The sequence below is a fragment of the Typha angustifolia genome, chromosome 13, assembly GCF_048772165.1.
Source record: "Typha angustifolia cultivar Huaian chromosome 13, ASM4877216v1, whole genome shotgun sequence".
Lineage (NCBI taxonomy): Eukaryota > Viridiplantae > Streptophyta > Magnoliopsida > Poales > Typhaceae > Typha > Typha angustifolia.
Window position 1 is genome coordinate 14,784,495 of NC_133251.1, and position 23,292 is coordinate 14,807,786.

At 36.8% G+C, this 23,292-nt stretch overlaps 5 protein-coding genes across 9 annotated transcripts; 3 read left to right on the plus strand and 2 right to left on the minus strand.

The window, feature by feature from the left end:
* The first annotated feature begins 329 nt into the window (after positions 1–329).
* LOC140773802 (uncharacterized) lies at positions 330–3,463 on the plus strand. 4 transcript variants are annotated; one of them, XM_073116552.1, is made up of 4 exons: positions 331–590; positions 676–855; positions 1,492–1,884; positions 2,775–3,463. In XM_073116552.1, the coding sequence occupies exons 1-4, from the start codon at positions 439–441 to the stop codon at positions 2,911–2,913; spliced, it is 864 nt and encodes a 287-aa protein (XP_072972653.1). In that variant the 5' UTR covers positions 331–438; the 3' UTR covers positions 2,914–3,463. The 4 variants fall into 4 exon arrangements, with proteins under 4 accessions (XP_072972655.1, XP_072972653.1, XP_072972654.1 ...); XM_073116553.1 differs by having other exon boundaries at positions 333–590; positions 676–807; positions 2,775–3,462; XM_073116551.1 differs by having other exon boundaries at positions 456–590; positions 671–855.
* Positions 3,464–3,679: 216 nt separating this feature from the next.
* Positions 3,680–6,049, minus strand: LOC140774100 (uncharacterized). The gene is made up of 3 exons (XM_073116956.1): positions 5,679–6,049; positions 4,166–4,366; positions 3,680–4,095 (listed from the first exon to the last, which is right to left on the minus strand). The coding sequence occupies exons 1-3, from the start codon at positions 5,986–5,988 to the stop codon at positions 3,944–3,946; spliced, it is 663 nt and encodes a 220-aa protein (XP_072973057.1). The 5' UTR covers positions 5,989–6,049; the 3' UTR covers positions 3,680–3,943.
* A 361-nt stretch (positions 6,050–6,410) lies between these two features.
* LOC140774427 (uncharacterized) lies at positions 6,411–10,847 on the plus strand. 2 transcript variants are annotated; one of them, XM_073117427.1, is made up of 11 exons: positions 6,411–6,561; positions 7,198–7,293; positions 7,670–7,746; positions 8,577–8,650; positions 9,136–9,196; positions 9,308–9,375; positions 9,514–9,595; positions 9,883–9,963; positions 10,057–10,131; positions 10,334–10,453; positions 10,540–10,847. In XM_073117427.1, the coding sequence occupies exons 2-11, from the start codon at positions 7,200–7,202 to the stop codon at positions 10,720–10,722; spliced, it is 915 nt and encodes a 304-aa protein (XP_072973528.1). In that variant the 5' UTR covers positions 6,411–6,561; positions 7,198–7,199; the 3' UTR covers positions 10,723–10,847. The 2 variants fall into 2 exon arrangements, with proteins under 2 accessions (XP_072973528.1, XP_072973527.1); XM_073117426.1 differs by having other exon boundaries at positions 8,577–8,656; positions 10,540–10,846.
* Positions 10,848–11,957: 1,110 nt separating this feature from the next.
* On the plus strand, positions 11,958–14,751 carry LOC140774232 (protein XRI1-like). Its single transcript, XM_073117139.1, has 9 exons — positions 11,958–12,214; positions 12,940–12,995; positions 13,091–13,213; positions 13,286–13,374; positions 13,496–13,574; positions 13,654–13,756; positions 13,854–13,894; positions 14,037–14,117; positions 14,242–14,751. The coding sequence occupies exons 1-9, from the start codon at positions 12,183–12,185 to the stop codon at positions 14,517–14,519; spliced, it is 882 nt and encodes a 293-aa protein (XP_072973240.1). The 5' UTR covers positions 11,958–12,182; the 3' UTR covers positions 14,520–14,751.
* A 4,647-nt stretch (positions 14,752–19,398) lies between these two features.
* Positions 19,399–20,992, minus strand: LOC140773679 (uncharacterized). The gene is made up of 2 exons (XM_073116366.1): positions 20,837–20,992; positions 19,399–20,727 (listed from the first exon to the last, which is right to left on the minus strand). The coding sequence occupies exon 2, from the start codon at positions 20,467–20,469 to the stop codon at positions 19,618–19,620; it is 852 nt and encodes a 283-aa protein (XP_072972467.1). The 5' UTR covers positions 20,470–20,727; positions 20,837–20,992; the 3' UTR covers positions 19,399–19,617.
* Positions 20,993–23,292: the final 2,300 nt, after the last annotated feature.

Here is a 23,292-nt window from a genome sequence, read left to right on the forward strand (position 1 = left end):
CTATAGTTAATTTTTAACTGAATATTCCTAACGAATTATTATTTAAATTAATAAACAGATGTAAATAATTAAGATATCCCTTTTTAACCCTAGGGTGTAAAATATTTATTAATAATTATTGTCTTAAATAAAATAAGATATATGTTGTTTATCTTATATTGTTGGGTATAATATTATATAGCTTTTAAAATATTTTTAATAATTTATGTGAGTGTAAAATAATAAGTTGTGTTTTAGTTAGGATATTAGTTAGATTTAGCTATTGAAAAATTTAATAGCAATTATTATATTTTGAAGAACAACGTAGTCATTATGTGAAAAATCTTTAAGAAAAAAAGAAAACCTCAACTCGAATCTGGAGTTAGATCTTGGAAGACATGAATCAGCCCCAACTCTACCGAGTTCCAACTCAAAAGGGCTCTTTTTGGCGTTACCGAGATGGACGGAGCAGTGGAAGGAAGAAGAGGTGGAAGAAGAGGAGGTAGAGAACCAAAAGAAGGAGAGGAAGATGACCCGGAAGAGCACCACCAGAATCCATTCCTGTCGAGCTCTTCTATCAGCAAACCGTCTCCTTCCAGGCCCCAATTCAGGTATAGCTCAGTGTCTCTGCCCATCCTTTTCGGTTCTATTTCGTGGGATTTTGTGGTTATTTCGTTGGTTCTTGATTAAGAGAAGGAAGGAGGTGTCGCGGGCTCGGTGGATCGACGAGATGGGGATGGGAGAGGTTATAGAGAAGAAGGGCAGCATGTGGACCACGACCGGAGTGGTCAGGAATGGGAAGCTTTATTGCCACATTGAAGAAATCGTGTATGTATGCGGATTAGAGGTGGAGCTTTTCAATTCAGTCGTTTATGTGTAACATTCCTTCCTCAAAGTGCCGTATTTCGCATTATGAAATCACGCTCTCTTCCTCTGGGTTATTGTTCTTTTACATTCTAATCGTTCTGGTGTATAGTTTACAATATCTCGTCAAGATTTTATGTAATATTTTTGTTTTCATTAGTCGAGGAATAATAGGAATATATATTTTGTCTCTTTATGAATGAAACACTGAGCTTTGGGTGGAACAGTTCTTTCCTAGATGTTCCTTCCTCAGCTGTTGTACCATGTACGCAAAATTTCTCCTTTTCAGCTTTCTAAGAGATAGAGAAATTGGACAGTGTTAGCTTGCTCTTGACTGTTCCTCAGCTTGATTGATGTAAGTAAACGTTAATTACAAGTTAATAGTAGTAAAGTTTATTTTCCTAGAGTGACTAGCAGCAAGGTTTGCAAAATCAGAATACGTTAGCAGTTCATGTGGCTTATTAGACAAGTGGTTTTGTTTTTCTACTACCAACTTAGCATCAGACTTCAGTATTGAATCTATTTTCATTTATTCTAGGAATAGACACTAGGTTATTTTTGCCATATGACATAAGACATCGAACAAGTTCTGTGTTGCTTCTTGCCTCTATAAGAATCAGAGCCTAACTGGTTTGCAATCACTTGTAGATTTCTAGCAGAAAAGGGGGGATTAGTCCTTGATGATAATGGTACACACTTTGGAATGGAAGAGATTTACAAGAAGATTGCTGAAGGAAAGTATGGGTGCTCTTGGGAGTTCTTTGAAGCTTACAAGCATTTGAAATCACTTGGTTACATTGTTGGACGTCATGGTCTTCCCTGGACAATGAAACAAAATTGTCATGTTTCTAGTATTCTACCAAGCACAGAAAATAGCAATCAAAATTCAGATAGAGAGGTGGAAGACAACATTGTCATTACGGATTTGCTCAAGGGCATGCACATAGATGAAATTTATCCAGCTTTTGATATTTATCTACCAAATAGCAAGTTCAGAAAATCTTCCCCTGGCAACCCAAGCTTCATTCTTTGTCTACTCAGGTAATACATTGCCACTTGAAATTACAGAGTAATGGTATTTAACTCTTAAATTTTATTTGATGCAAGTATGAACATCTAAAACTGCTAAGGCTATATGATTTTCCCCTTACAGGAAAAGATTTCTTTTCTTCATAATGTCTTCTTTAGTATTTCAATATGGTACATAAGGTCTCTGTTGTACGTCATATTATGCTTATCATAAACTACCTAAGTAACTAGCATTCAGATATTTTGGACTTTCTACCTGATCATACTTTTTTCTCAAGAAAGGCTGGTAAGCAAAGCATCTATCACAATGTAAGTAGGGTGAATACTTGACATTAAGAAGAAGGTTAACAACATTAGGGGAAGATGAGCTATTAATTCAGATAGTAAGGCATCCTTGTCAGAACAGAAAGGATCCTCAGAGCTAACTTCAGAAAGTTCATCAACGTCAGTGCTTTTCTCTAATCCTAGCTTCAGGTTCCAAGCGTAAGGAAAGGATAGAGTGTTCCAACTCCTAAGGTTATTTGTTTGGAAAAAGAAGGCAACTTATGGAATCTGTTCAGCTCAAGCACAATACAGCCATAGCCAATAGGCCAATTGTTTTCTTGTACTTGATTCTAGTGATTTTTTACTTAGCATTTTGTGAATAGAGTACCTTCTATTGAAGATAATTGTCTTAAGTCTCTCAACTTGATTAGGAAGAAAATGTTGCATTGATTGTACTTTTTAATTTTGCCAATTGGAATATGCTCTCGTCTTTCTGCTTATAATGCCTAGATAATAGCATCACCTTCAATCTCCTCCTAGTTTCTACTGAAGGATATGCTTGCAAAAGATATATATGACTGCCCCCTTTATTCCACACCCCTGTAAGTGGCATCTTGTTTTGTCAATTTCTGTTGCAGGGACAAACCACCCTCTAGAAAAGAAGTAGAAACTCTTGAGAAGAAATGCAGCGGCATTCCCCTTAAATTCTGTTATGTTGATCATGGCCGGGTCAGCTTCTTCTCCTTTGACAAAGTAATGCTTCCATCCTTGCCTTGATGGATCTCTGCAGCGCTATGTTTTGGTAACGGACCACCACTGTCAATTATCTAAAGAATAGAAGATGAACAAGTTTTTTTACGCGGTCCTGAAACTGTATTTGGGAATGTCATTCATGCTTTACTCTATGTTCATATATTACCTACTAATGATGCATTAAGGCATTACATTACACAATTCGCGGTAGTGAGCTGGTTTTGACCAAGTCTTTGATTCCAAAGGGTTGTCCACTGATAACTGGTTGCTGATGCCTAACCCCTGATATCACAGCAGATCACATTCAGATAGATAATCTTTTAGTGGAGTTGACAATCTTTCAAGCTTCATCCCCAGCGGTAGCATACTGTTTCTCAAGCAAATTCTTACAGAGACGTCTTGTGCCTTTCAGATCTCTAAATGCAAATATTTTGTATGTCCTCTGGTTGCATCATTCCTATCCATTGAAGTGGGAAGAACAGTAATTGTAGGCAACCATAGTTATGATTTATAATGTTTGACAAAATAATATTTGACTGATCTGTTTACATGGGTACTTGTTTGCAAGCATATCTTTCAATAGAAATTTGAAGAGATTGAAGGCAGTGTTATTATTTAGGCATTAAAGGGCAGAAGACAATAACATATTCCAATCGGTGAAGTCTTAAGGTAGAACAGTATCATGGAGCCCATTTATTAATGCTACTGTAGTAAAGAACCACTCTAATAAGTTACTCGTGTGCTAAATTAGCCAATTGAACAACTTGTTTGCTTAAAAGTATTTAAGAAATCTAAAATCTTTCCACCAAGAAAGAAAAAGAAATTATCTACGGGAATACATTTTATTAACGTGTACTTTTGCTACCTTAACCAACAGTCCAACACCCTATAACATATTAGTCACGAATGGCAAGTAAAAGTTACAAATATACAAAGATTTTTGAAGTACTGTTACGTTCTTCCCAACTTCCATCTCCAAACTTCTTCAACAGCAGAACTCATCCCATCCATACGTCCAGTCTAAGATGATGCAATATAACACTGCTCATATCCATTACTTTAGCAAGATGGCGTTATCTGACTCATTACAAGAAAGAGCAGAGATCATCTCATCTTCTCTCGGACGCTTTCCACGGCCACTGATGCAGTTATAAGAGAATATTGTTTTTGCAACTGGTGGCAATTTAGATGCTTCATTGAGAGAACCTGACAAGAAGATGTTATTAAGTGCATGCTCTTATACTAAAGATCAAATATAGCTCGCTAGGTTTGTTACCTAAGTCGCAGCCAACCAGTTTCCTCTTCTTGGCAGGATTGTTGTCCTCCAGCCTGTGTCTCCTCTTGGTACAAAGGTTGCCATAATCACTCAGTTGCCCATCCCCACTTCCCAAGAAAGCTGAGTCATTATCGGTTATCCTGCTCCTTTTGAGAGGGCTTTCATTTTCTATACAACATTTGCGCTTGAAAGAGAGGTGATCTACATTCAAAACAGGAGCACTAAAATTCAGATCAGAAGTTCTCAAAGCAGACATATATATATGTACAATGGTATCGCAATATCTCGGAACAGGAAAAGTCTAACCTCCTATCCAACATTGAGAGCTGATATGAGATAAACCAAATGAACATGTCATAAGAAAATGTTTCAGCTTACAAAAAACATGAGGATCTCCTCGACATCATGAGTTCAAAGTATCTCCAGGATATTCAATCACGAGAGTTAAGTTAATAAAAACAATGTTTCATTAGTCTTTTACGAAGCAGAAAAGATTCCCTAGTGCTTGAGGCTCCAGCCAGTGTATCCAAAAAGCTAAGACATGCACAAACTTATCTCTATTACTGGAAAGGTTGTTCCCCGTAGTAACTCACCACTACAAGGTACAATGCCGTGAACTTTACTATCATGCTAAGCAAGTCAAAGCAGATTATTGAGATAGTTTAGAACCTATGTAAATCACAGAATAGCCAGAACCTGTGATGCAAAGCAAAGAGAATACCTGAACATTGGAGTGAGTAGGAGAAAATAAATGGAGTTAGTTGGAACGAAGAATTCATTAATTGATTTGGAAGACAGAAAGGAGATACAAAGATTTCATCTATTAAGTCAGGTAAGTCATTTAGTTCTTGGATCATATCATAAGCATCAATGTTACAAGCTCCCAACATAACCGCCATGGTTAAATGTTCATACGTCATACGATGTGTTCATAAGTAGAGGCATACAAGTACAACTCGATTATTGTTTTCTCTTTTTTTTTCAGATCACCATGTAATTTATAGATATCAAGAGATTCTCTTTTGTTCCTTTGACTGGACTGCCTTTCTTTGCTTTCTTCTATCAACATGCTTTATACTTCCATAATCTTGAGTTACATTTGCAAACTATAAATTATCCACCTAACACCCATCAGCTCTGTTATAGCATTACATTTTCCAATGCCTAATCCCTAAAGAGCGTTGCACTTTTGATTTCCCTCATCAAATAACAAGTGACGAGTGATTAAAAAAACCTTAAAAAACGTCACTATTCAAACTAACCGTACTGCTTCCAGTTTGGTTTAGCAAGATCTCAATATTTCCCACTGTCAAATCTACAAGCTAGACGCTTTAGGGCACTAGGAAAACGCTACCAACTTCTATACAAAGAGTCGAAACTCAAATAAAAGCAAAGCTAGAGGCATACTCTGGCATCAGAAAAACAATAAGAACTTTCAAAATACCCAAAAAATAATTTTTTTCACGCAGAAATAAGAAAAAGAAGAAGTAAACCAAATCACAGTCGTCCAGACCTGAGACAACTGCTGGTTTCCCCTGGACGGCGATAGGGTCGCCACCGGAGACGCCATTGGGGAGACCACGGGCGGAAAAGAAGGATAGGAGGGAAGCCCACGTGAGCCCCGAGACGAGGTCAGCGCCGCGGCTGAGGAAGTAGCCGTTGAGCCGGACCGAGGAGGGTTCGAGTCCAACGGCGCGGCCGACGGCGCCGAGGTCAACTCCTCCGTCCCCGGAGACGGTGATCACCGCAGGTTTCTCGCCGCCTGCGGGGATGAGAAGGAGCTTAATAGTTGCGACGGCGGTGGTGGCGGGTTCGAAGGGCATGAGACGCGAGTAAGGCGGAGGCGACTAGAAGGAAGTCGAGAGAATAAAAAAAAGAGATGAATAAAAAAATAGCCTTTACTCAGTCTCTAGAAACGTCTTCGTTATATAAGAAATAATAACAAATTATACACTATTATTATGATATCGTTCTCCCTATATATATATATATATATAGATTATTTTTGGTTTGATTTGATGAATTACGCATAGGCTACGCAGAGAGATTATGTATATCGTGCTATCTTGATATATTATTGGAAGTGAATGAACTGTGACTTTCCCTTAGATTAAAAAAGAGTCGACTATAAATGCAAAAAACCCAACAGGAAAGGGAGGTATAAATACCGCATAGCAAGCGGCAACAGCTAAAAAAAAAAAAACTTAGAAGGATGAAGTAAACTAAGGAGAAGGATGAAGTAAGCTAAGGAGAAGGATGAAGTAAACAAGAAGCAAAGTATTATACTTCTCTCTCTCTGTGTCTTAGGCTCCATTTAAAGAGCTTTAAGGAGGCCCCAAGGAGCCACATTTGCTCGGATTCCACAGCCTTCTTGCAAGCTTGGTAAATTTGAAATAGTAAATATTTCTCCTTCATAATTTTCTTCTTCTCTTTCTATTGAATTCCTAGGCATTTTTTGTGGGTTTTTCAAGCATAACCTTTTGCACGAATAGTTAGCGGAGCCATATTATATTGTTTCAATTTGTGCATTTTGATGGCAGAAGAAGTAATTGATTTTGTGGTTCTCTGTAGCTAATTTAGTGCATTCGAATATTTTTAGGTTTTTATCTAAAATTTGGACCTAATAACATACTAGATGTATAGGGAAAGGTGAGTTGGGTGAAAGCAGAGAGATATGAATATGGATTTCTTTTTGTTATGGATGTTTTGTTTCTTCTTGAAATGAATAATAATATAGAGAGAATTCTTCAAATATAAATTATCTTACATCGCTCCATGCTCAACAGCTCACGGAAAAGAAACTCGAAAATTTTGTTTTCAGTTAGGTATTGCTACTACTTCATTTGTCTGTCAACTTTGTTCCTTTACTTGACCCGAGTTTCCTGGTCAAGCATCATAAAGCCTTTTTGATACTCTTATGAACTTTCATGAACAATGAACTAGCATCTTGAGATATTATTAGGAGATTTAGGCTTCCCTTGATTAATGTAATAGTAATTGTTGTAGTGAGTTGGTTGCATCATGTTTGTCAGAAATGGCGATCTTGGAAGTTAACAAAAGAATTCTTGAAGAACTTGAATCAATGGGGTTTCCAACTGCTCGTGCAACTAGAGCACTTCATTCTTCTGGTAAGTCTTAATAGCATGTATTTCTTTAAAAGTTACTCCCTCAATCAGAAGCCATCATGATCATCTTCTTGTGTTACTCTAAAGAAGTAGCTGTTAAATGGTTCATTCTCTCTGGCAGATGTAAATATCATTGAAATAGAGCATTACTTTGCTATGATTCTCTTTAAGACTTTGGCAGAGTAGTTCAAACAAATGGTTCTTCATCAAGTTTGAGTGAAGAAATTTTATACGGGTTGTCATGCTTCTAAATGATGAATGGGGATTGGGGGAATAAAATATATTTCTTTCTATTGTTATATTACTTGTTCTCAGTAAGTAAGATTTTAATTAAGTAACATCTCAAGATCAGCTTCTTTCCATGCATTGCTCTTCTCAGGTAATCGTAGTATTGATAGTGCCATAGATTGGCTTATGGAACATGAGCATGATCCAGATATTGATCAGAAACCACTGGTATGTTACACTTAATGATTTTTTTGTTCCACTAACTTATGGATCTCTATAATTCAGGACAAAGTTTATTTTCTTATTCTGTTTCATTTTTATAGATTGTATACTTACAATGAAGTCCTGCATAATCACTGTCCAATATCAGTAAAATAACTGCAATAGAAGTTAGTGTAATATGTTAAGCATGAGGTTAGGGATGATAATGTTCTAAAGAACAAAAAACAAAAAAAGAAAACCTACCTTTAGATTTTCTTCTTAATGTTTTATGAACTTAACTTTTATGTTTTCTTCTAGCATATCTGGGCCTATCATACACATCTGAGATTTGATAATCAGTAGATATGATATCACTAGGTTCATTCAATCTTAAATACTTCTATATTTATAGAAGTAGTTTTATTAAATCAATGGAGCACACATCTTCAGAAAAAGGAGGTGCCATAGTATACTTATTTTAGGAGCCATGCAAGACAAAAATATATAGATGAGACATGGTACCGTTTCATTTATGAATGATCCAAATAAATAGCTGATATGTGGTAATTTTTCTTAATCTTCTTATAATTATTCTTGATTCAGGTCTATCTATTACTATCTCAGCAAAAGTTTGTCTGAAATGATGAATTTATAAATTATCCCTAGATAATTTTCCTTGTTCATTTAGGATGCCAGTGCTTTGAGATAGTCTTTGGTTTCTCTCTTATGTACTAATTACAAACTTTGCAACCAAGGTTATTTAGGTTAAAATAATAACGGTGATCCTGCAAAGCAACTTTACATTTTACCTTGTACGAGACAAGTGATAAGGTGATCTGCTTATTATGCCCTTCCAGGTGACAATAAATGTTGTCGTTGAAGGTGAAAATTCAGTTCCGTTTCCAGAAGAAGTGAAGCTCAAAGCCCAACAGCTACGGTTTGCCTTTATTTGCGATCCAAGTTACTATCTAGAATGCCTACAAATAAATAATAATCACTTTTAAGAATTAGATCTGTCAGAAGCACAGATAATTGGAGAACAATGTATAATGCCCTTTATATTCTAAACTCAACATCTGTGATCAGACTCCCAGTAGACCCAATACAGGGACTTAGAAATTACTCGAATTAGTGAAGGTTCGACCTCAAAACCTCTACTCTGAATGTCTGATAGCATGCGAAGTAATTGATTTGTATGAGATTAAGCTGTTAAAGAACGATATACTTTATATACTGTAAAACAATCTTCTTGCCATGCCATGTTTCAATCATATTTAATAACTTGGAAACATCTAACTTTTAATTTTCTTTTTTCTGGGACAAATAAAAACTTGATGATACATATAACAGTATAACACATATATTAATTACTGAATTATTTTCTTTCTATTGGCTACCATTTGCATGAACATGAAGGGAGCATGATAGGCAAAAGAAATTAGAAGAGAACAGAAGACTGGAAAGTGAAAGAGAGAAGGTATTCCACCTTATCTAAATGCCTTCTACTCTTTTCAGTATTTATTTGCATGGTTTACACTTCGGACTGCATGGCTTTTGTGCTTCTGACTCCCTGCTTATCATTGTGAAGGAGAGAATACGAACGGGTAAAGAAATTATGGAGGCAAAGAGAATTGATGATGACAATAGAAGAAAGAGGTCAGTATCTTATACTTTTCCTTGTGGACAATAATTATTTTGATATTTTTTGCCTAGTTGTTATTCAATTTCAATATATCCTTATTTGGATAGTGTAGTTCTGATAGTCTATCTTTGTTAATACATTTCTTAGTGCAGAATGTTAGAAACAGTTAAAGAAGAAAAGGAGGAGGAGAAAAGAGCAAGAGAAAAAATACGTCAGCGTTTAGCAGAGGATAAGGTCCTGAAAACTTCTTACAGTTTCCTGGAAATTTGCAAAGCTTAGCATGATCATCTCTTTCATTCTATTTGTTGCATGAGTTGACTTTCTTGTGAGTTTAGAAGGACACATCACACAAGGTCCTTTTAATTTCATTATCAGCAATTTTTAAAAGCCTAGCATCGTTCATTTGTGCATGTTGTTAGACAAAAAAAATCTCAATAATAGCTAATCAAATTCCACTCCTTTATTTTTATCTGTCATAGAATTGGATCGTAAGACCTTGATTGTGTCAACCTTAAATGCAGATAGAAAGAAGGAGAAAGCTTGGTTTGCCACCTGACAATACTGGAGCAGCAAGATCCACAATAGCTCATGTGGAGAAAGAGGTCTTTCGTGATATATGAATCAAATCACAACATGATTAACTTTATATCATAATACCTGGAGAGAATTAACATTTTTGTGTTGTTATAACCCAGAGACAACCTGTTAATCTTGCAACAAGGGCAGCACAATTCAGAGACTGTCTACGAACTCTAAAGAAGAATCACAAGGTAAACCTTTCACCAATTGCGGAACATCATTTAGCTGCCAGAGAGTAGCATTAGACTTGCTGCTTGTTAAACCAATACACTTAAGGATTTATTTATATATCTAGTTCAAAATTCAGCTTAACTACTAATATATTTGCTGTTTTCCGATTAGTCTTCAAGCGTTCTGTAAACTGATACAATGAATGATTGGTCAATATGGTAGGATGATGATCCCAAAGTGAAGAGAGCATTTCAGACGCTTCTTCGAATTGTGGCAAACGTTGTGAAGAACCCTGAAGAGGAAAAATTTAGGAAGATCCGACTAGGTAATCCAACATTCCAGGTAATCAAGCAGATCAATAAGTTGTAAAATTTAATCAAAGTTTGTTCTGTTCTTGCTTCTCAGCACATCATCCTTGTTCTCAACAGGATAGAGTGGGCAGCCTAAAAGGAGGGATAGAATTCCTAGAGCTATGTGGATTCAAGAAACTCGAAGGCAATGCGTTCTTGGTCTTGCCTAGTGCCAATATGGATATGGCAATCCTTAACACAGCTGGAGTGGAGCTGAACTCAGCCATGACCAATCCATTCTTTGGACTTCTCTCTAAGTGAAGAAACGGGATTATTTTCTTATTAACTTATTATCATCATCCTGGACAAATCCAATCATGAAAATAAGTAGACTACATATGTAGGGTGGCGTTTAAAATGGTTGTGGGGTCTAGCTTCTTCAGCTTCCACTCATAATTACGAGATGTCCTAAAGATTTTTTCTGCCTATCCTTATCCCAAGTAAAAAGGGTAAAAACTATAAAAAGATCAAAATATTTAAACTCTTGTTTAAATAACGGCTCTTGTCACGTGGTCACGTGATAGCCTCTACCCCCACTTCTAGATCACAACCGGTCAGGAAAAAGCGGTGCACGTTTTTAAAGCGTGTCTCCTCCTCCACCGGAAGCGGCCCCACTATACCTATCAACCTTTAACGGAAAATCTCTTCCTACGAACCCCCGCGTAACAACTCTCTATGCGGTAACGAGATCCTCCGTTCGCTTCATCTCTAGATCTCATCCAGTGCGTCCATGTCTGGGGCCTCCGCATACAAAACGACACACGCCGATGAGTGGTCCGTAGTCCCTCCTGGTTTGACCCGGTCAGGAACGGGTGGTCCGGCCCGACATTTTGGCTGGACCGTTTAAATCCTGTCTGGTCCGAGTCGAGTCCAGCCCGGTTCAACTCCAGTGAATTAGACCGGCTTCCCGACCGTAATTAGCAGCCATAATTTTCTTTTGGTCTATTCGCGTATAGATGCACGTCAAAAAGTCGATCTTATTTTAACGTCATACTCCCTATTGGTAGTTTAAATTTACTGAAATATCACATGCTAGTCTCCCATCCAACCTAATTGTGGTCCCTTCCCAAATTGAAGTTAAAAATAAAAAAAAATTCTTAGTGTTAAATCCCTACAATAGTTTGGAGTATGATCTATTTATTTATTTTGGGCTCCTCCTCTTATAAAAATAACGATGCAATTTGAATAGGGAAATTGTCCAAAATTTTTAATTAAATTATTTTTATAATCAAATCATGGTGGTTTGGTTCAAGGTGAATAGTGTAAAGTGGGATCCGAACCGGAGTTAGGTCCGAAAATCCAGCATCATGCCTGACCCACACCCGACCCACTTCGGCACTGCTACTTAACTAACTCGTCTATTTACGATATTTACAAGTAGCCCTCACTGGATTGCCATCCATATATGGACATTTTCGTAATTTACGGAGGTTGATTTGGAATGGAATATTTAGTCCCTAATTGCTGACTGTTTTTACTATCGGCTCCTATTTTTTAGTATTTTACGATCGCTATGGTCGCTGTCAACAAAATAGAGAGAGAGAGAGAGAGAGGAGAGAGAGAGAGAGAGAGAGAGAATGAGAGTGAGAGCACAGAGGGGAAGCTTGTAGAAACTCAGAACTGCTTCTTTTGCTTTTAGATTTGTTTTTGTTTGTCTTATTTTGCTTCGGATACCTGCTGGATTTGAAGCATCTTAAGAGGATTCGGAAGAGGAGAAGACGATGGATTTTGGTGACGGCAATGGGAACCACAAGTGGGTTTCTTGTTCCCTAACTCACTTCCCTTTTGATTTCCGTTGGTAGGAGTGTTCGTCTTTTGGGATTGATGGCATTGGATTGGGATTGGATTCGTCGTGATGTTGATGGGTGATTTTTTCTTATGGTGCCTAATTCCTGTTTTTGGCAATGTATTACTTTTGTGCCTGGTGATGCTGTTATTTGTGTTGGATGTTATTTATTTCCCATTTTTGGTTGTTTTAATGTGTTGGTCTTTTCTTTTCAATCTTCTCTTGCCTGGAAATGTTGGTATGGGAATAGGGCAATTGGAAAAGGATGTGAGTTTAGTGGTTATAGACTAGATTTTCGTATGATGACTGGATCTGTTCGATTGATAGGTTCTTCTTGCTTCCTTTTTCTTTACTACTTCTTTATCGATTTCGTAAATCTATATATGTAGTAGCGTTATCGTGACACTGCAAAGCAGCTCAATCATCTATTTTTATGCAATGGATTCAGCATCAAAAGACCTATTTGGTGATACTATTCTTTACTTGGTGGGTTTTTTTTCACTTGTAACTGTTTCATTCACCATCTAGTGAAAATAAGTTGCTTTATCTGCCAGGAAAGGAAAAGGAAAAGTTTTTTGCAGTTAATTTTCTTCAAATTAGCCACCCATGAATGTAGTATATATATTCATGGACTAGGGATACTCCATTTTTTTTTCTAATGCTGTTGTTGTGTGATATGAAATGTATAACAGTGAGATGTGGGAATGGCGAGGAGAAGAGTATGATTTGCAGAGAGTTGCATTGGATGGTTTGTTACTTTGGTGTTTTTTCTTTTTTCCCATTTCAACGACACTTGATAAAATTGCAATCAGGTTTTATTCTTACATTTTTTTTATTCCACAGATGTGTCTCACTGTTTGTGGGGTGACGTAAACCAAAATGTAGATGATTTTCTGAACATTCTGGATGAACAAACACCTATAAAGGATTGTGCAGACTTAACTTGCCAAGTTTCTGATATAGGAGGTATGATGTCCTCTATTACCCAGTGTTAATTGAGATGTTTTGAACGCTGTAATGTGGAAGAGTTGAATTCAGATAAAAGTAACAAAGGGCTGGAGGAATGTATAGAGTCTTCACAAGTCAAAAGAAGACGAATGCTGCAATTTACTTCTGAGAGCAATGAGGTTATCATACTCAATGAACTAATTAGCTCTTCTAATTCTATATTCGCTATCAAAAAGATACTGGAAAACAATTTTTTTCTTTGTTTTTCCTATCATGACTGTCACTCTTATGCTTGTTCAGGTGACGGAGTGTTCAATGATGGAAGATGGACTTTCAGATAATGTACAATGGAATTCACAATGGAATTTTGATTTTTCAGGCGGGCATCCTTTATGAATTTTATGGAAGTGAACAATCAAAATTCTTTGATGAGTTATTCTAATACTTTCTTATATCAGATAATCAGTGTTCCTTGAATTGTGAAGAGTTGGATCAGTCATCAGAAGGATGGTTGATAGATTGCCTGAATGAGAGCGAGGCACATTGCAGCTCTGAAGAAATGTCTTATCTTCCTTTTTCACAATTTACCCTCTATTTTTTTCTGTTACCTAAGATGTCAAATTTTAACCTTGGATTGTCATCTTCTGGGTTCCTGCAGGAACAATTCTGTGGCTTCGATTGACCATGCTTATGTGCCTGGTATGTCTAACATTTTCTTCATGCCTTTAGTTCATCATCATTTGCTGTAGTTGATTCCTTAGTGCCATCTGTTTAGCTGCAATATACATGCAGATCATACACTAAAAATTTATAAACTGTACTGTCTTATCGCTATATTTAGGGTCTTACAACATTTCACCTGAGACAGAAGCTGATATAGTACAAGAGAAACCTACTCCAATTCGTGCAAAAATTCTTAAGGGTATGTCTAAGTTTACCACTTAATATAGTAAAGACTTTTGATTTTTTATAGATCTACTCTGCATTTTGTACATACCCCGTTTGTTCTCTTAGTACATTCTCTATGCCTTTATGTGCCATTTTAGGTAGGAAGTCTTTCATTAGAGCTCCACCGAAGTTAACTACTTCAGTTGCCTATCCTTTTGCCCTTATTAAACCATGTGGAGTTCACGGGGATCTCACTCTGAGTGACATAAATCGACGGATTCATGCTCCACCACTCTCCAATTTGAAGCATAACAAGGAGGAGGAAGCAGTCCCATATCCCACTTCAGCTTTCTCTGGTAAGCCAGTGGTTGTTAAAACAAAAATCCGCACTGAAGGGGGTAAAGGCAGTATTACAATCATGAGAACCAGAGGTTGACTGCAGAGGTCTTTTAAAATTATATTGGGTGCCTGGCCTCTCATGCACTTCAAGTCTCTTGGTTTGCATGATTAGCTCTGGTCAGATAGTCATGAAATGCTAACATGTTCCCTTTGGATCCTTGTGTGTGTATTGGATCCTTTTGTTGGATTACTTTTGAACTTTTTCTTGGGCTTATATTGTGAGCTTCCAAGTGGAACCTTCTATGGTATGAAATTTGTCCATTGCAATGCTTTTGGTTTTAGAACTTGATTTTTCTAGTACTTCCTCTTTTGACTTTTCTTCTGTCTAATCTGGTCTGGTTGACCTTTGTATAATTTTTCATTGAATTAAGAAATTGTACGATTTTTATTTTTACCATGAATTATGTGGCTTCCTCTTTTATGACTCAAAAGTCTTGCCACTTCACTAGTAACTTCTAGTACTTGTGCCATATTCCCTCAATTTGTTTTAATTATCATTTGCTTATGTTCAGCGTGACACAAGGTGGAAAAATTACACACAGCTTTTGGCGTTAAAGTATGTCATTTGTTAGTTCTCACCCTTCTATTTGTCTGTTTAAGTTTATCATTTGCCATATAATTGCTGTTTCACACTTTTGTACTATTGGAATATCTTATGCCTGTACTGTGTTAATGGTACATACACATAATTGGAGATCCAAATTGTTGTAATGCTTCGACCATTCATTGGGAATGCACTGCAGATTGTCTTGTCCATAGTTTGTGTTTTTTCTACCATATGCATATGAAGTACTTCTGCTTTGGACATGTGAGATGCATTCTAAGTTGACATCCTTAGATAAATTCATTTTTTATGTTCAAGGAGATGGAACCTGTAAGTCTTCATCAGCCTCAGCATTTGCTTTCTTGCTACATGCAGCTGTTAGAATTTATTCTGGAATAGACTTTGATACTTTTGCTAAAAATTTGATGAGTAGTCAAAGTTACTTTGTTCTTGTTATGCAAGAAGGTAGAAGAATCTCTTACAGTATCTACCTTTAAGATAAACACCTGATCTGAAAGATGTATGATTTTACCAAGTAACTGGGGATATTTGAATATGATTGTTGGATCTTGCGAGTCTCTTTAGTAGCATCTCTTGCTTGCTAAGTATCTTAAGCAGAAGTCTTTTTCTTATTTGAAGTTATTTTTACATGGTTGAATATATTTGAGTGATTTTTTGCATTTATGACTTGGTTATTAGAGTCTCACCCTCCTACTTGAAACCAAATTGGAAAATGTCTAGAAGGAAAAGCATTGATAGCCTGGAGGATCAGGAATGTATATATCAAGTATTAAATTCTTTGTGGATAAAGAGAGAATACATCATCAGTGATTCTTTACAGTTAAGAGAGTGCATCATTAGAATCCTTATGTCAAGGTGCCTCTTCATCTGCAATTTTATCTGGACTCAGGTTCTAATTCAGATTTCTGGATCTCTGTTATTGTTGTTGTTGTTGCTGAATTATTGGCTTATCGCTTAATTATGTACATGACACGAAAACTAAACTAAATTTTTTTTCTTTTCTCTTTATCAAATGCCTGTTCCAAGATTCAAGAATCAACTAAATGAATGCCATTGAATATATTTCTACTTTTCTAACTTGAGACAGGATGATGAATGAAAGCTTTTTATTCTTCTGATATTCATTGTTCTTTTAAGTGATCAGAAAGAATCTTCTGAATACTTTTCATGCAATAGACAATTTGATTGCTGCTGGTTGATGATGACCAACAATAATAATAGTATGAAGAAAAAAAAGCCTAAAGTTTGGGCCAATAATTTCATGCAGGATTGGCCCTAATTTAGTTTATTACAGCCCATTTAATGACCTAAAACACAATGACCATGAAAAAAATCCTTTCTTTTTTTCCTTTGGCCCTTCAGAAAAGTACCCTAATAATGTGTAAATTTTGTTGTTTTTCCTTGAAGGAAATTGGCCTACATTATTACATCACATGTGTGCATGATAAGATCTCTCATGCGTGGTCCCAATTAATCGATCACATCAAGCAACTAATATCAGTTTGTCTGGATCAATAGTAACAAACCATTGATCGAATGTAAATAGAAAGATAGATGGATAGATCTAGTTCTCTTTTCTTATCCTTTCAAGAATGTTATTCTTATTCACTTTTATATTTGTTGATAATTAAAAAATGCTTAAAGATTTCCTTCTTTTTTGATCTAAGTAACAAAAGAGTGTGCCTAGGCTATATATAGAGTAAATAAAGAATTAATTTTCTTGGATAGATACAAAAGCATTAAGACTCCAAAACTATTTTAGATAATGAGCTTGATATTTGTGCTAGTCATCCAAATAATATGCCCTATCAATAGGGGTGAAAATGGATCGAATACGGATATCAACTCATATCCGGATTCGTATTTTTAGTTCGGATATGGATTCGGATATGAATATTAGACGGATAGCAAAATTTAAAACCATATCATAATTAAACGGATACGGATAATTTTCGGATAAAAGATCGAATCTTAAACGGATATTGATTGAATTTAAAATAATTATAATATTTTATTTAAATATAATTAACACAAAATTATTAAGAGTTTTACAACCAATAATTTTTTTGTATGTCAAATATATAAAATTAGAGAAATTAATCTTTATAAATAATATATAACGTATTATTAGTAATAATATTAATATTTACTATTTAAATAAGCAAACTAAAAACTGTAAATCATTTTAAAAAATATGCGGGTAAACGGATATTCGATATCCGTATCCGAATCCGAAAAATATATCCGACCCGTATCCGAATCTGTATCCGAATTTTTTAAAAAAATTCTATCCGTATCCGAATCGGATAGAAATTTTTTATCCAAATTCGACCCGAATCAGGTCAGAATTAATCCGATCCGTTTTCACCCCTAGCTATTAAGTTTGGCCACAATATCAAGTTGCTCAATTCAAGTTTGAAATCAATGGGTCTTCAAGTCATTGCACCCTCAAGTACTTTTTTTTTCTTCTCTTTATGTTTCCTACATGAAGTGGGGATTGAACCCAAAGCTACTACTAAGAGTGGTCAATATTTTTTATAATTATGTTAAATAATGGGATCAATCTAGCTCTAACACATTCGGTCTAATTTATCTTCATAAATATCTAAACCCTCAACCTTTTTCATAAGAGAAGCAGGACCTCGACCTATTCTTATCAAATTTTGACCATGCTTGTTTATATGTACAAGAGGAGATTTATCCGGGGCTGAGCTTTAAAGTTTAAACCCTAGCCGGCAATTGGAAGCCGGTGTCACCGAGTTAGTATTTTGTTTGACCCAACCTTGTGCAGGTCAGTCTGATACATATCAATATATTGATCGCGCATATTTGACAACTCTAACCATGCTCACTGTATATCAAAATTATTATATATGCATAATCCCAAATGGTGTACTCGGATCTATCCACCACCGAAACATCGCTCAGCAGCACCTGGGCAACAGTGGGACTCCACAGCTCTGTGGCATCCAATGCCATCTCTATCAAGACAGTTATATAAGAGCTGCCAACTGAGCCAAATTTAAGCAGAAGAATTAGCTCACCAAGCACACCCCCACTTCCTTTTTTTGATTGATCTCTTCTTTTCTCTCCTTCTTTTTTCCCTTTGGAAACAGCATCACATGCATCCTTCAATCGAGACAAATTAGAAGACAGCTTTACCTCTCCCCAACAACCATGGCCTAACAATTAAGTGAATGAAAAGCATCTACATGATGATGCCAGATCATGCGAGACTAAAGTCCTTTTTGGAACCATCTTTGATCACTGGTGTCCTCCTACTAGAGCACAAAAAGGAGCAGGACTGTGGGGATCTGAAGAAACTGTAGCCAGGGGACTGGGACACTGTGGTCCTCCAGGAAAGACCATTACTTAGGATTTCTCGTAAGCTGTTTATAAAATTTATGCTAACTGGTGTACCAGAGAATGGATGAGACATTCGAGTTTTTGGTGGTCGACAGCTTCACTCTCCTCGTCGGCTATTTATCATTTAATTAGGGGCACCATGATTTATAAAAAGACTTACTAGGTCCTTCACGTATAGAATAGATCGAAATATGAATAGTTATTCTTATTTGTTATTTATTTTTATGTTTCCCTAGTATTCTAGAATAGGTGTATATTAATTACATTTGATGTGATATAAAATTATATAAATAATATTTTATTTTTTTTATTAAATTATAATAAATATATTTTGATTTGATATACAGTAAATTGACAGATAAATTAGTATAAGATATAATTTTAATGAATAGTATTTATATTTTAAAATATTATAATAATAATATTTAACTGTTTTTCTAAAATAAAATATTTTATTTTGAAATTAAAAAAATAGTTTTAAAGTGAACAGGAGCTTAGTATTTAAGCGAGCATCTAAGAAATCATTAGTTTAAGTTAAGAAATAATATCATATGAACGAGGATAAGATTGAGTACATATTATTTATCTCAGACCCAGCATTGGCAAGAGTCGATAGAATAATAGTCTGGACTTCTGGCGTTTTCTTGCATTACTGTTGATGATTAATTTAGGATTAAAACTGTAATTATGTATCATCTAAATGATAATTTTTACCAGGTGGGCATCAACTTTAGCCATCAACTATCCTTGTCATCTTTTGCGAGACCAAATATCTCTAAAAACTCTCAATTCTAAACAAATAACACTAGCAGTGGTAGTATTGCCACCAAACTTACCCAAATTCTTTTACTCATCACTGAGACATGGACCAAATTATAAATATTGGCGATTAATTTTTTTTTTATTACTGATTGATTAACCATTATAATTTAGTTTAAATTGCAGGGTAGTAAAATAATTTTAAGTTTAAAAGAGTAAGTTAAAATCAGACCAAATTGATATATATATATATATATATATATGGATTATATATATGAATTTACTATAAGATACAAGATTATTACACAATTATAGCATCGCAGTAACAGCATGATACCACAAAATTCAACAACCCCAACAAGTTCGTGCAACTTAGTAATAGCAATAACAAGTAATTAGAAAGGCCATAAATTTGAGATGGAAAATTACCATAATGTGGTGGGGATTAGAAGATATCGAGGATTTCGAGGATAAATCCATTGCAGAGGGGGCAATTACCACGGCTAACCCAGAGCTCCCTCGAGCAAAGACGGCAGAAGGTGTGGCCGCACGGGATAAAGGCGGCACCTTTGTGCCTCACCATGCACACGCAGCACACGTGATACATCCCTCCGCCGGCGACGGTATCCTCCTCCTCCTCCTCCTCCTCCTCCTCGCCGTCCTCTTCCTCCTCCGCCGCCGCGGCGGACGTCTCGGCCGTCGCATCAGCAGCGAACTCGTCGTCGTCTCCTATGCCGCCGCTGCTCCATTGCCTATCTGTTTGCTCCAGTAATGCCATTAGGGATACCCTCACTGGTTGCTCCTCCGCTGCCGACGCCGGAGAGGGTTCATCTCCTACGACGGGAGCGGCGGGGAAGCCGGGAAGTGGGGTGACCTCGTCGCTGGCGGGGCGGATGGAGAGGGAGCGGGGGAGGAGGCGGTTACGGGTAGGGTTAGGATTGGGGTTGGGGTTTGAGTGGACGGAGGAGATGAGGTCGGGATCCGAGATTGGAGTGGCGGAGGTGGTGAAGGCGGCGCCGGCGCGGCGGAGGCGGAGGCGATCCTTGAACGACCTCCAGTTGGTGATGTTTGCTCCGCCGGCGTCGACGGCGTTCTGCTCCTCTCGGATGATGTCGAGGAGGGTCCTCCCTCCTTCGGAAACCGGCTTATCTCCGGGGATCGCAGGATCTAGAGTTTCCCCTCCATCGTCGTTGTCGTCATCGTCCCGGACCTTGAGGAGATCACGGAGATTGGAGGAGTTCACGCTCGAGAGCTGATTCGAGAGCGTCATGCTTCGCCGGAACTCCCTCCGTTCCATCCCCTCGATTCGATCCAATCTCCCTCCAATAAATCAACAAAAAACCCTACCAAAAGAGCAAAAAAGAAAAATCTAAGGATTCGCGGTTCTCGAACCGATCAAGGGCCTCAAAACTCCTCCTCCCTTTCTACATCAAGGAACCTCGAACCGAGCCCGGAAAACCAAATCCAACACACCCAAGAGTAAATCCACCCCCAATTCGGCAGGCATCGGATATCTTCCGTATGCGACAGAGCGAAGAGCAGAAAGATTCTCCACCTTTTCACCAGAAGAATCGAAAAAAGTCAGGAAAGAACCGCCATTAGAGACAAAAAGGAAGCAAAGGAGAAGCCTTTGGTGTCAGGGGAAAGGATCAGAAGCTCCTTACCAGGGTTTCTTTCCGCTCTTCTTTCCTCGCCGTCTTCTCGGGAACGGAGGAGAGAGAGAGAGAGAGAGAGCGAAAGCGAGAAGCGGATGAGGGAGGTTGGAGTCGTTGGTCCGGAACAGGTCTCCCGCTATTTGAAACGTCCGTTGGCGTAACGGTCATGTAATAAATTATCGGAATGACCTCGGGACTTGAGATTTGTAACGGATCGGACGAGGGTAGTTTGGGCATAGTAATAACGACAACAGGCTAATTTCTTGGGGAAAATTCTAACCTCCAATTATTATTATTTTTTTAAAGAAAGGTTGTAGGCACAAATACACAAATTAAGAGGAAAATAGAACATACATCTTGCTTATTATCATGAGCATCACAACAACAAAGAGAAACAAGATATTAAGTTATAAGGTACAAATAAGATATAAAGAGAATATAGCGTTGAAAGACCTAAAATTAGTGTGCGGTTCATCGCAATTTATCAGGTTAGAGATGCATAGTTTCATGGATCTCTAATAGATTGGAAATGAATCTCCAACCTACATAGGACATACAATCTGAAAATAGATGATAAAAGAACAAGAGGACAACACCCTCGTGAGAGTGAGGCTATCGTTGGTCACGAGGGAGCTCTGAGGATGAAAAGGATCAATTGAGGAGAGTGATGCCGATTGAGGTCAATGGATAATAGCTGGGGACAGCAGCGAGAATGGAGCTATAGTGAACATGAGAGTGAAAGTGGCTGTGAACAAATAACAACGGCGGAGCAATGTCGACTAGTGGGGTTGAACAATGACGACAAATTGAGAATGTTAGGTGGAGTATAGTAACGAAAAACACGACAGAGTGAAAAAAATAATAATAATGAAGATAGGGATAGAGAACGGTCCAGACGATGGTTGATAAGGCTAAGCGACAAGAGAGAGGCAGATGCAAACGATGAGGATGCAAAAGAAACAAGAGAAAAAGAGATTTAAACTGAAAGAGAGAGAAAAAAAAGAAAGGGATAGAAAACGGAGGGAGAAATGCCTCTCTTCTCTCCTAACCACTCTGCCAAGAGAAATGAAGGGAAGGGGAGGAGATCTCACCAATAGTAAGGGTGAACTCTTTGGAAGAGAAAAAAAAAAATCTTATAGCAAACCCTAGCAAGTTATGGATAACCGGATGTAATAAAATCTAGATATCTAATTAATTTTTTAAGAGAAAGATTATCTAATTAATTATTCGATCCAATGATATGGACCTTTAAATGTTTTACTCTTGATTAATTAAAAAACATGTAGTTTAAGATCCTGAGCTTTCGACAGCTATCAACGAATAAAGGTTTCTCCAAGTAAGACAAGGGTATAATGTGCAAAAGTATTTTTAATTTATTAGATAACTAGTTGTAACCCACAATCTAAATTATTAGTTAACATATAAATAATATATATTATATCTTTAATCCCATACATGATCAGATATTAAATAATAAGATCTGTGGCCATTATACTACAGCAGAATATATATTAGTCCAAGTAATATGGGATTATTAAGTGAAGACTCAAATAAATATTTTTTATTTTTATTTTCTCTTTTTCTAATGTGGGAGTAAACCATCATACGTGGCATTCAACAATCTCTTATTTCACATATAAACCCTCAAGTCTAATATATTATTCTTAACTAAGCATTTTGACCAATTCTTCTCTTGTCACTCACCGGTCTCAAAAGTTCAGGTCTTTAATGTATGAACCCATTCGTCTAAACTTATATGTCAATTCTATGTATCATTGTCCTAAACTAGGATTCTTATTCCATCAAGTGTAATTAAACTCGCATAGTAATCCTATGTATTATGATCCTTGCTCCATTGAGTGTAACCAAGCTTGCATTATCAATCTTGTGTGTATGAGCTCAATCTAAAAGTTTTAGTTTTATTAGTTGAATCATATACAAATACTGCGTACTACGACTCATTTACAAAGAGTTTGCATGTCTAGTTATCAAATTATCGCACCAAATTACTTTAAAAAGTTATCTAGAATTATCAAACCATCCAAAGTAAAACAAAGGTTAACACAAATATTAAAATTCAACTTAACTTTAAAAAAAAATATTTATAAGTTATTAGATGAAAACACAAAAATCTATATAAACTTTATTCACCAATTACAATAAGAAAACAAAACAGCTCACAAGAAAGTGTCCAATGGCATCCATTGGTTTTGTATACCTTTTTCATCTCAATTATGACAATATGTAGGGCCAATGCATGCATCTATTACATATGTGTGGGGTCTCTGATGGGATGTGAATGACACTGGTCCCTGTGCCTCTCTATTGTCTTAGATGCATGGGACCCATCTGACAAAGGTGGTGAATTGATGTCAACCTAAAGTACCATGCATACCTTATCTTCTTCCTTTTCTTCTTCATGTTTGAAGACAAAAATGGTAGGGGGAGGTTTTGAGGTGAAACTA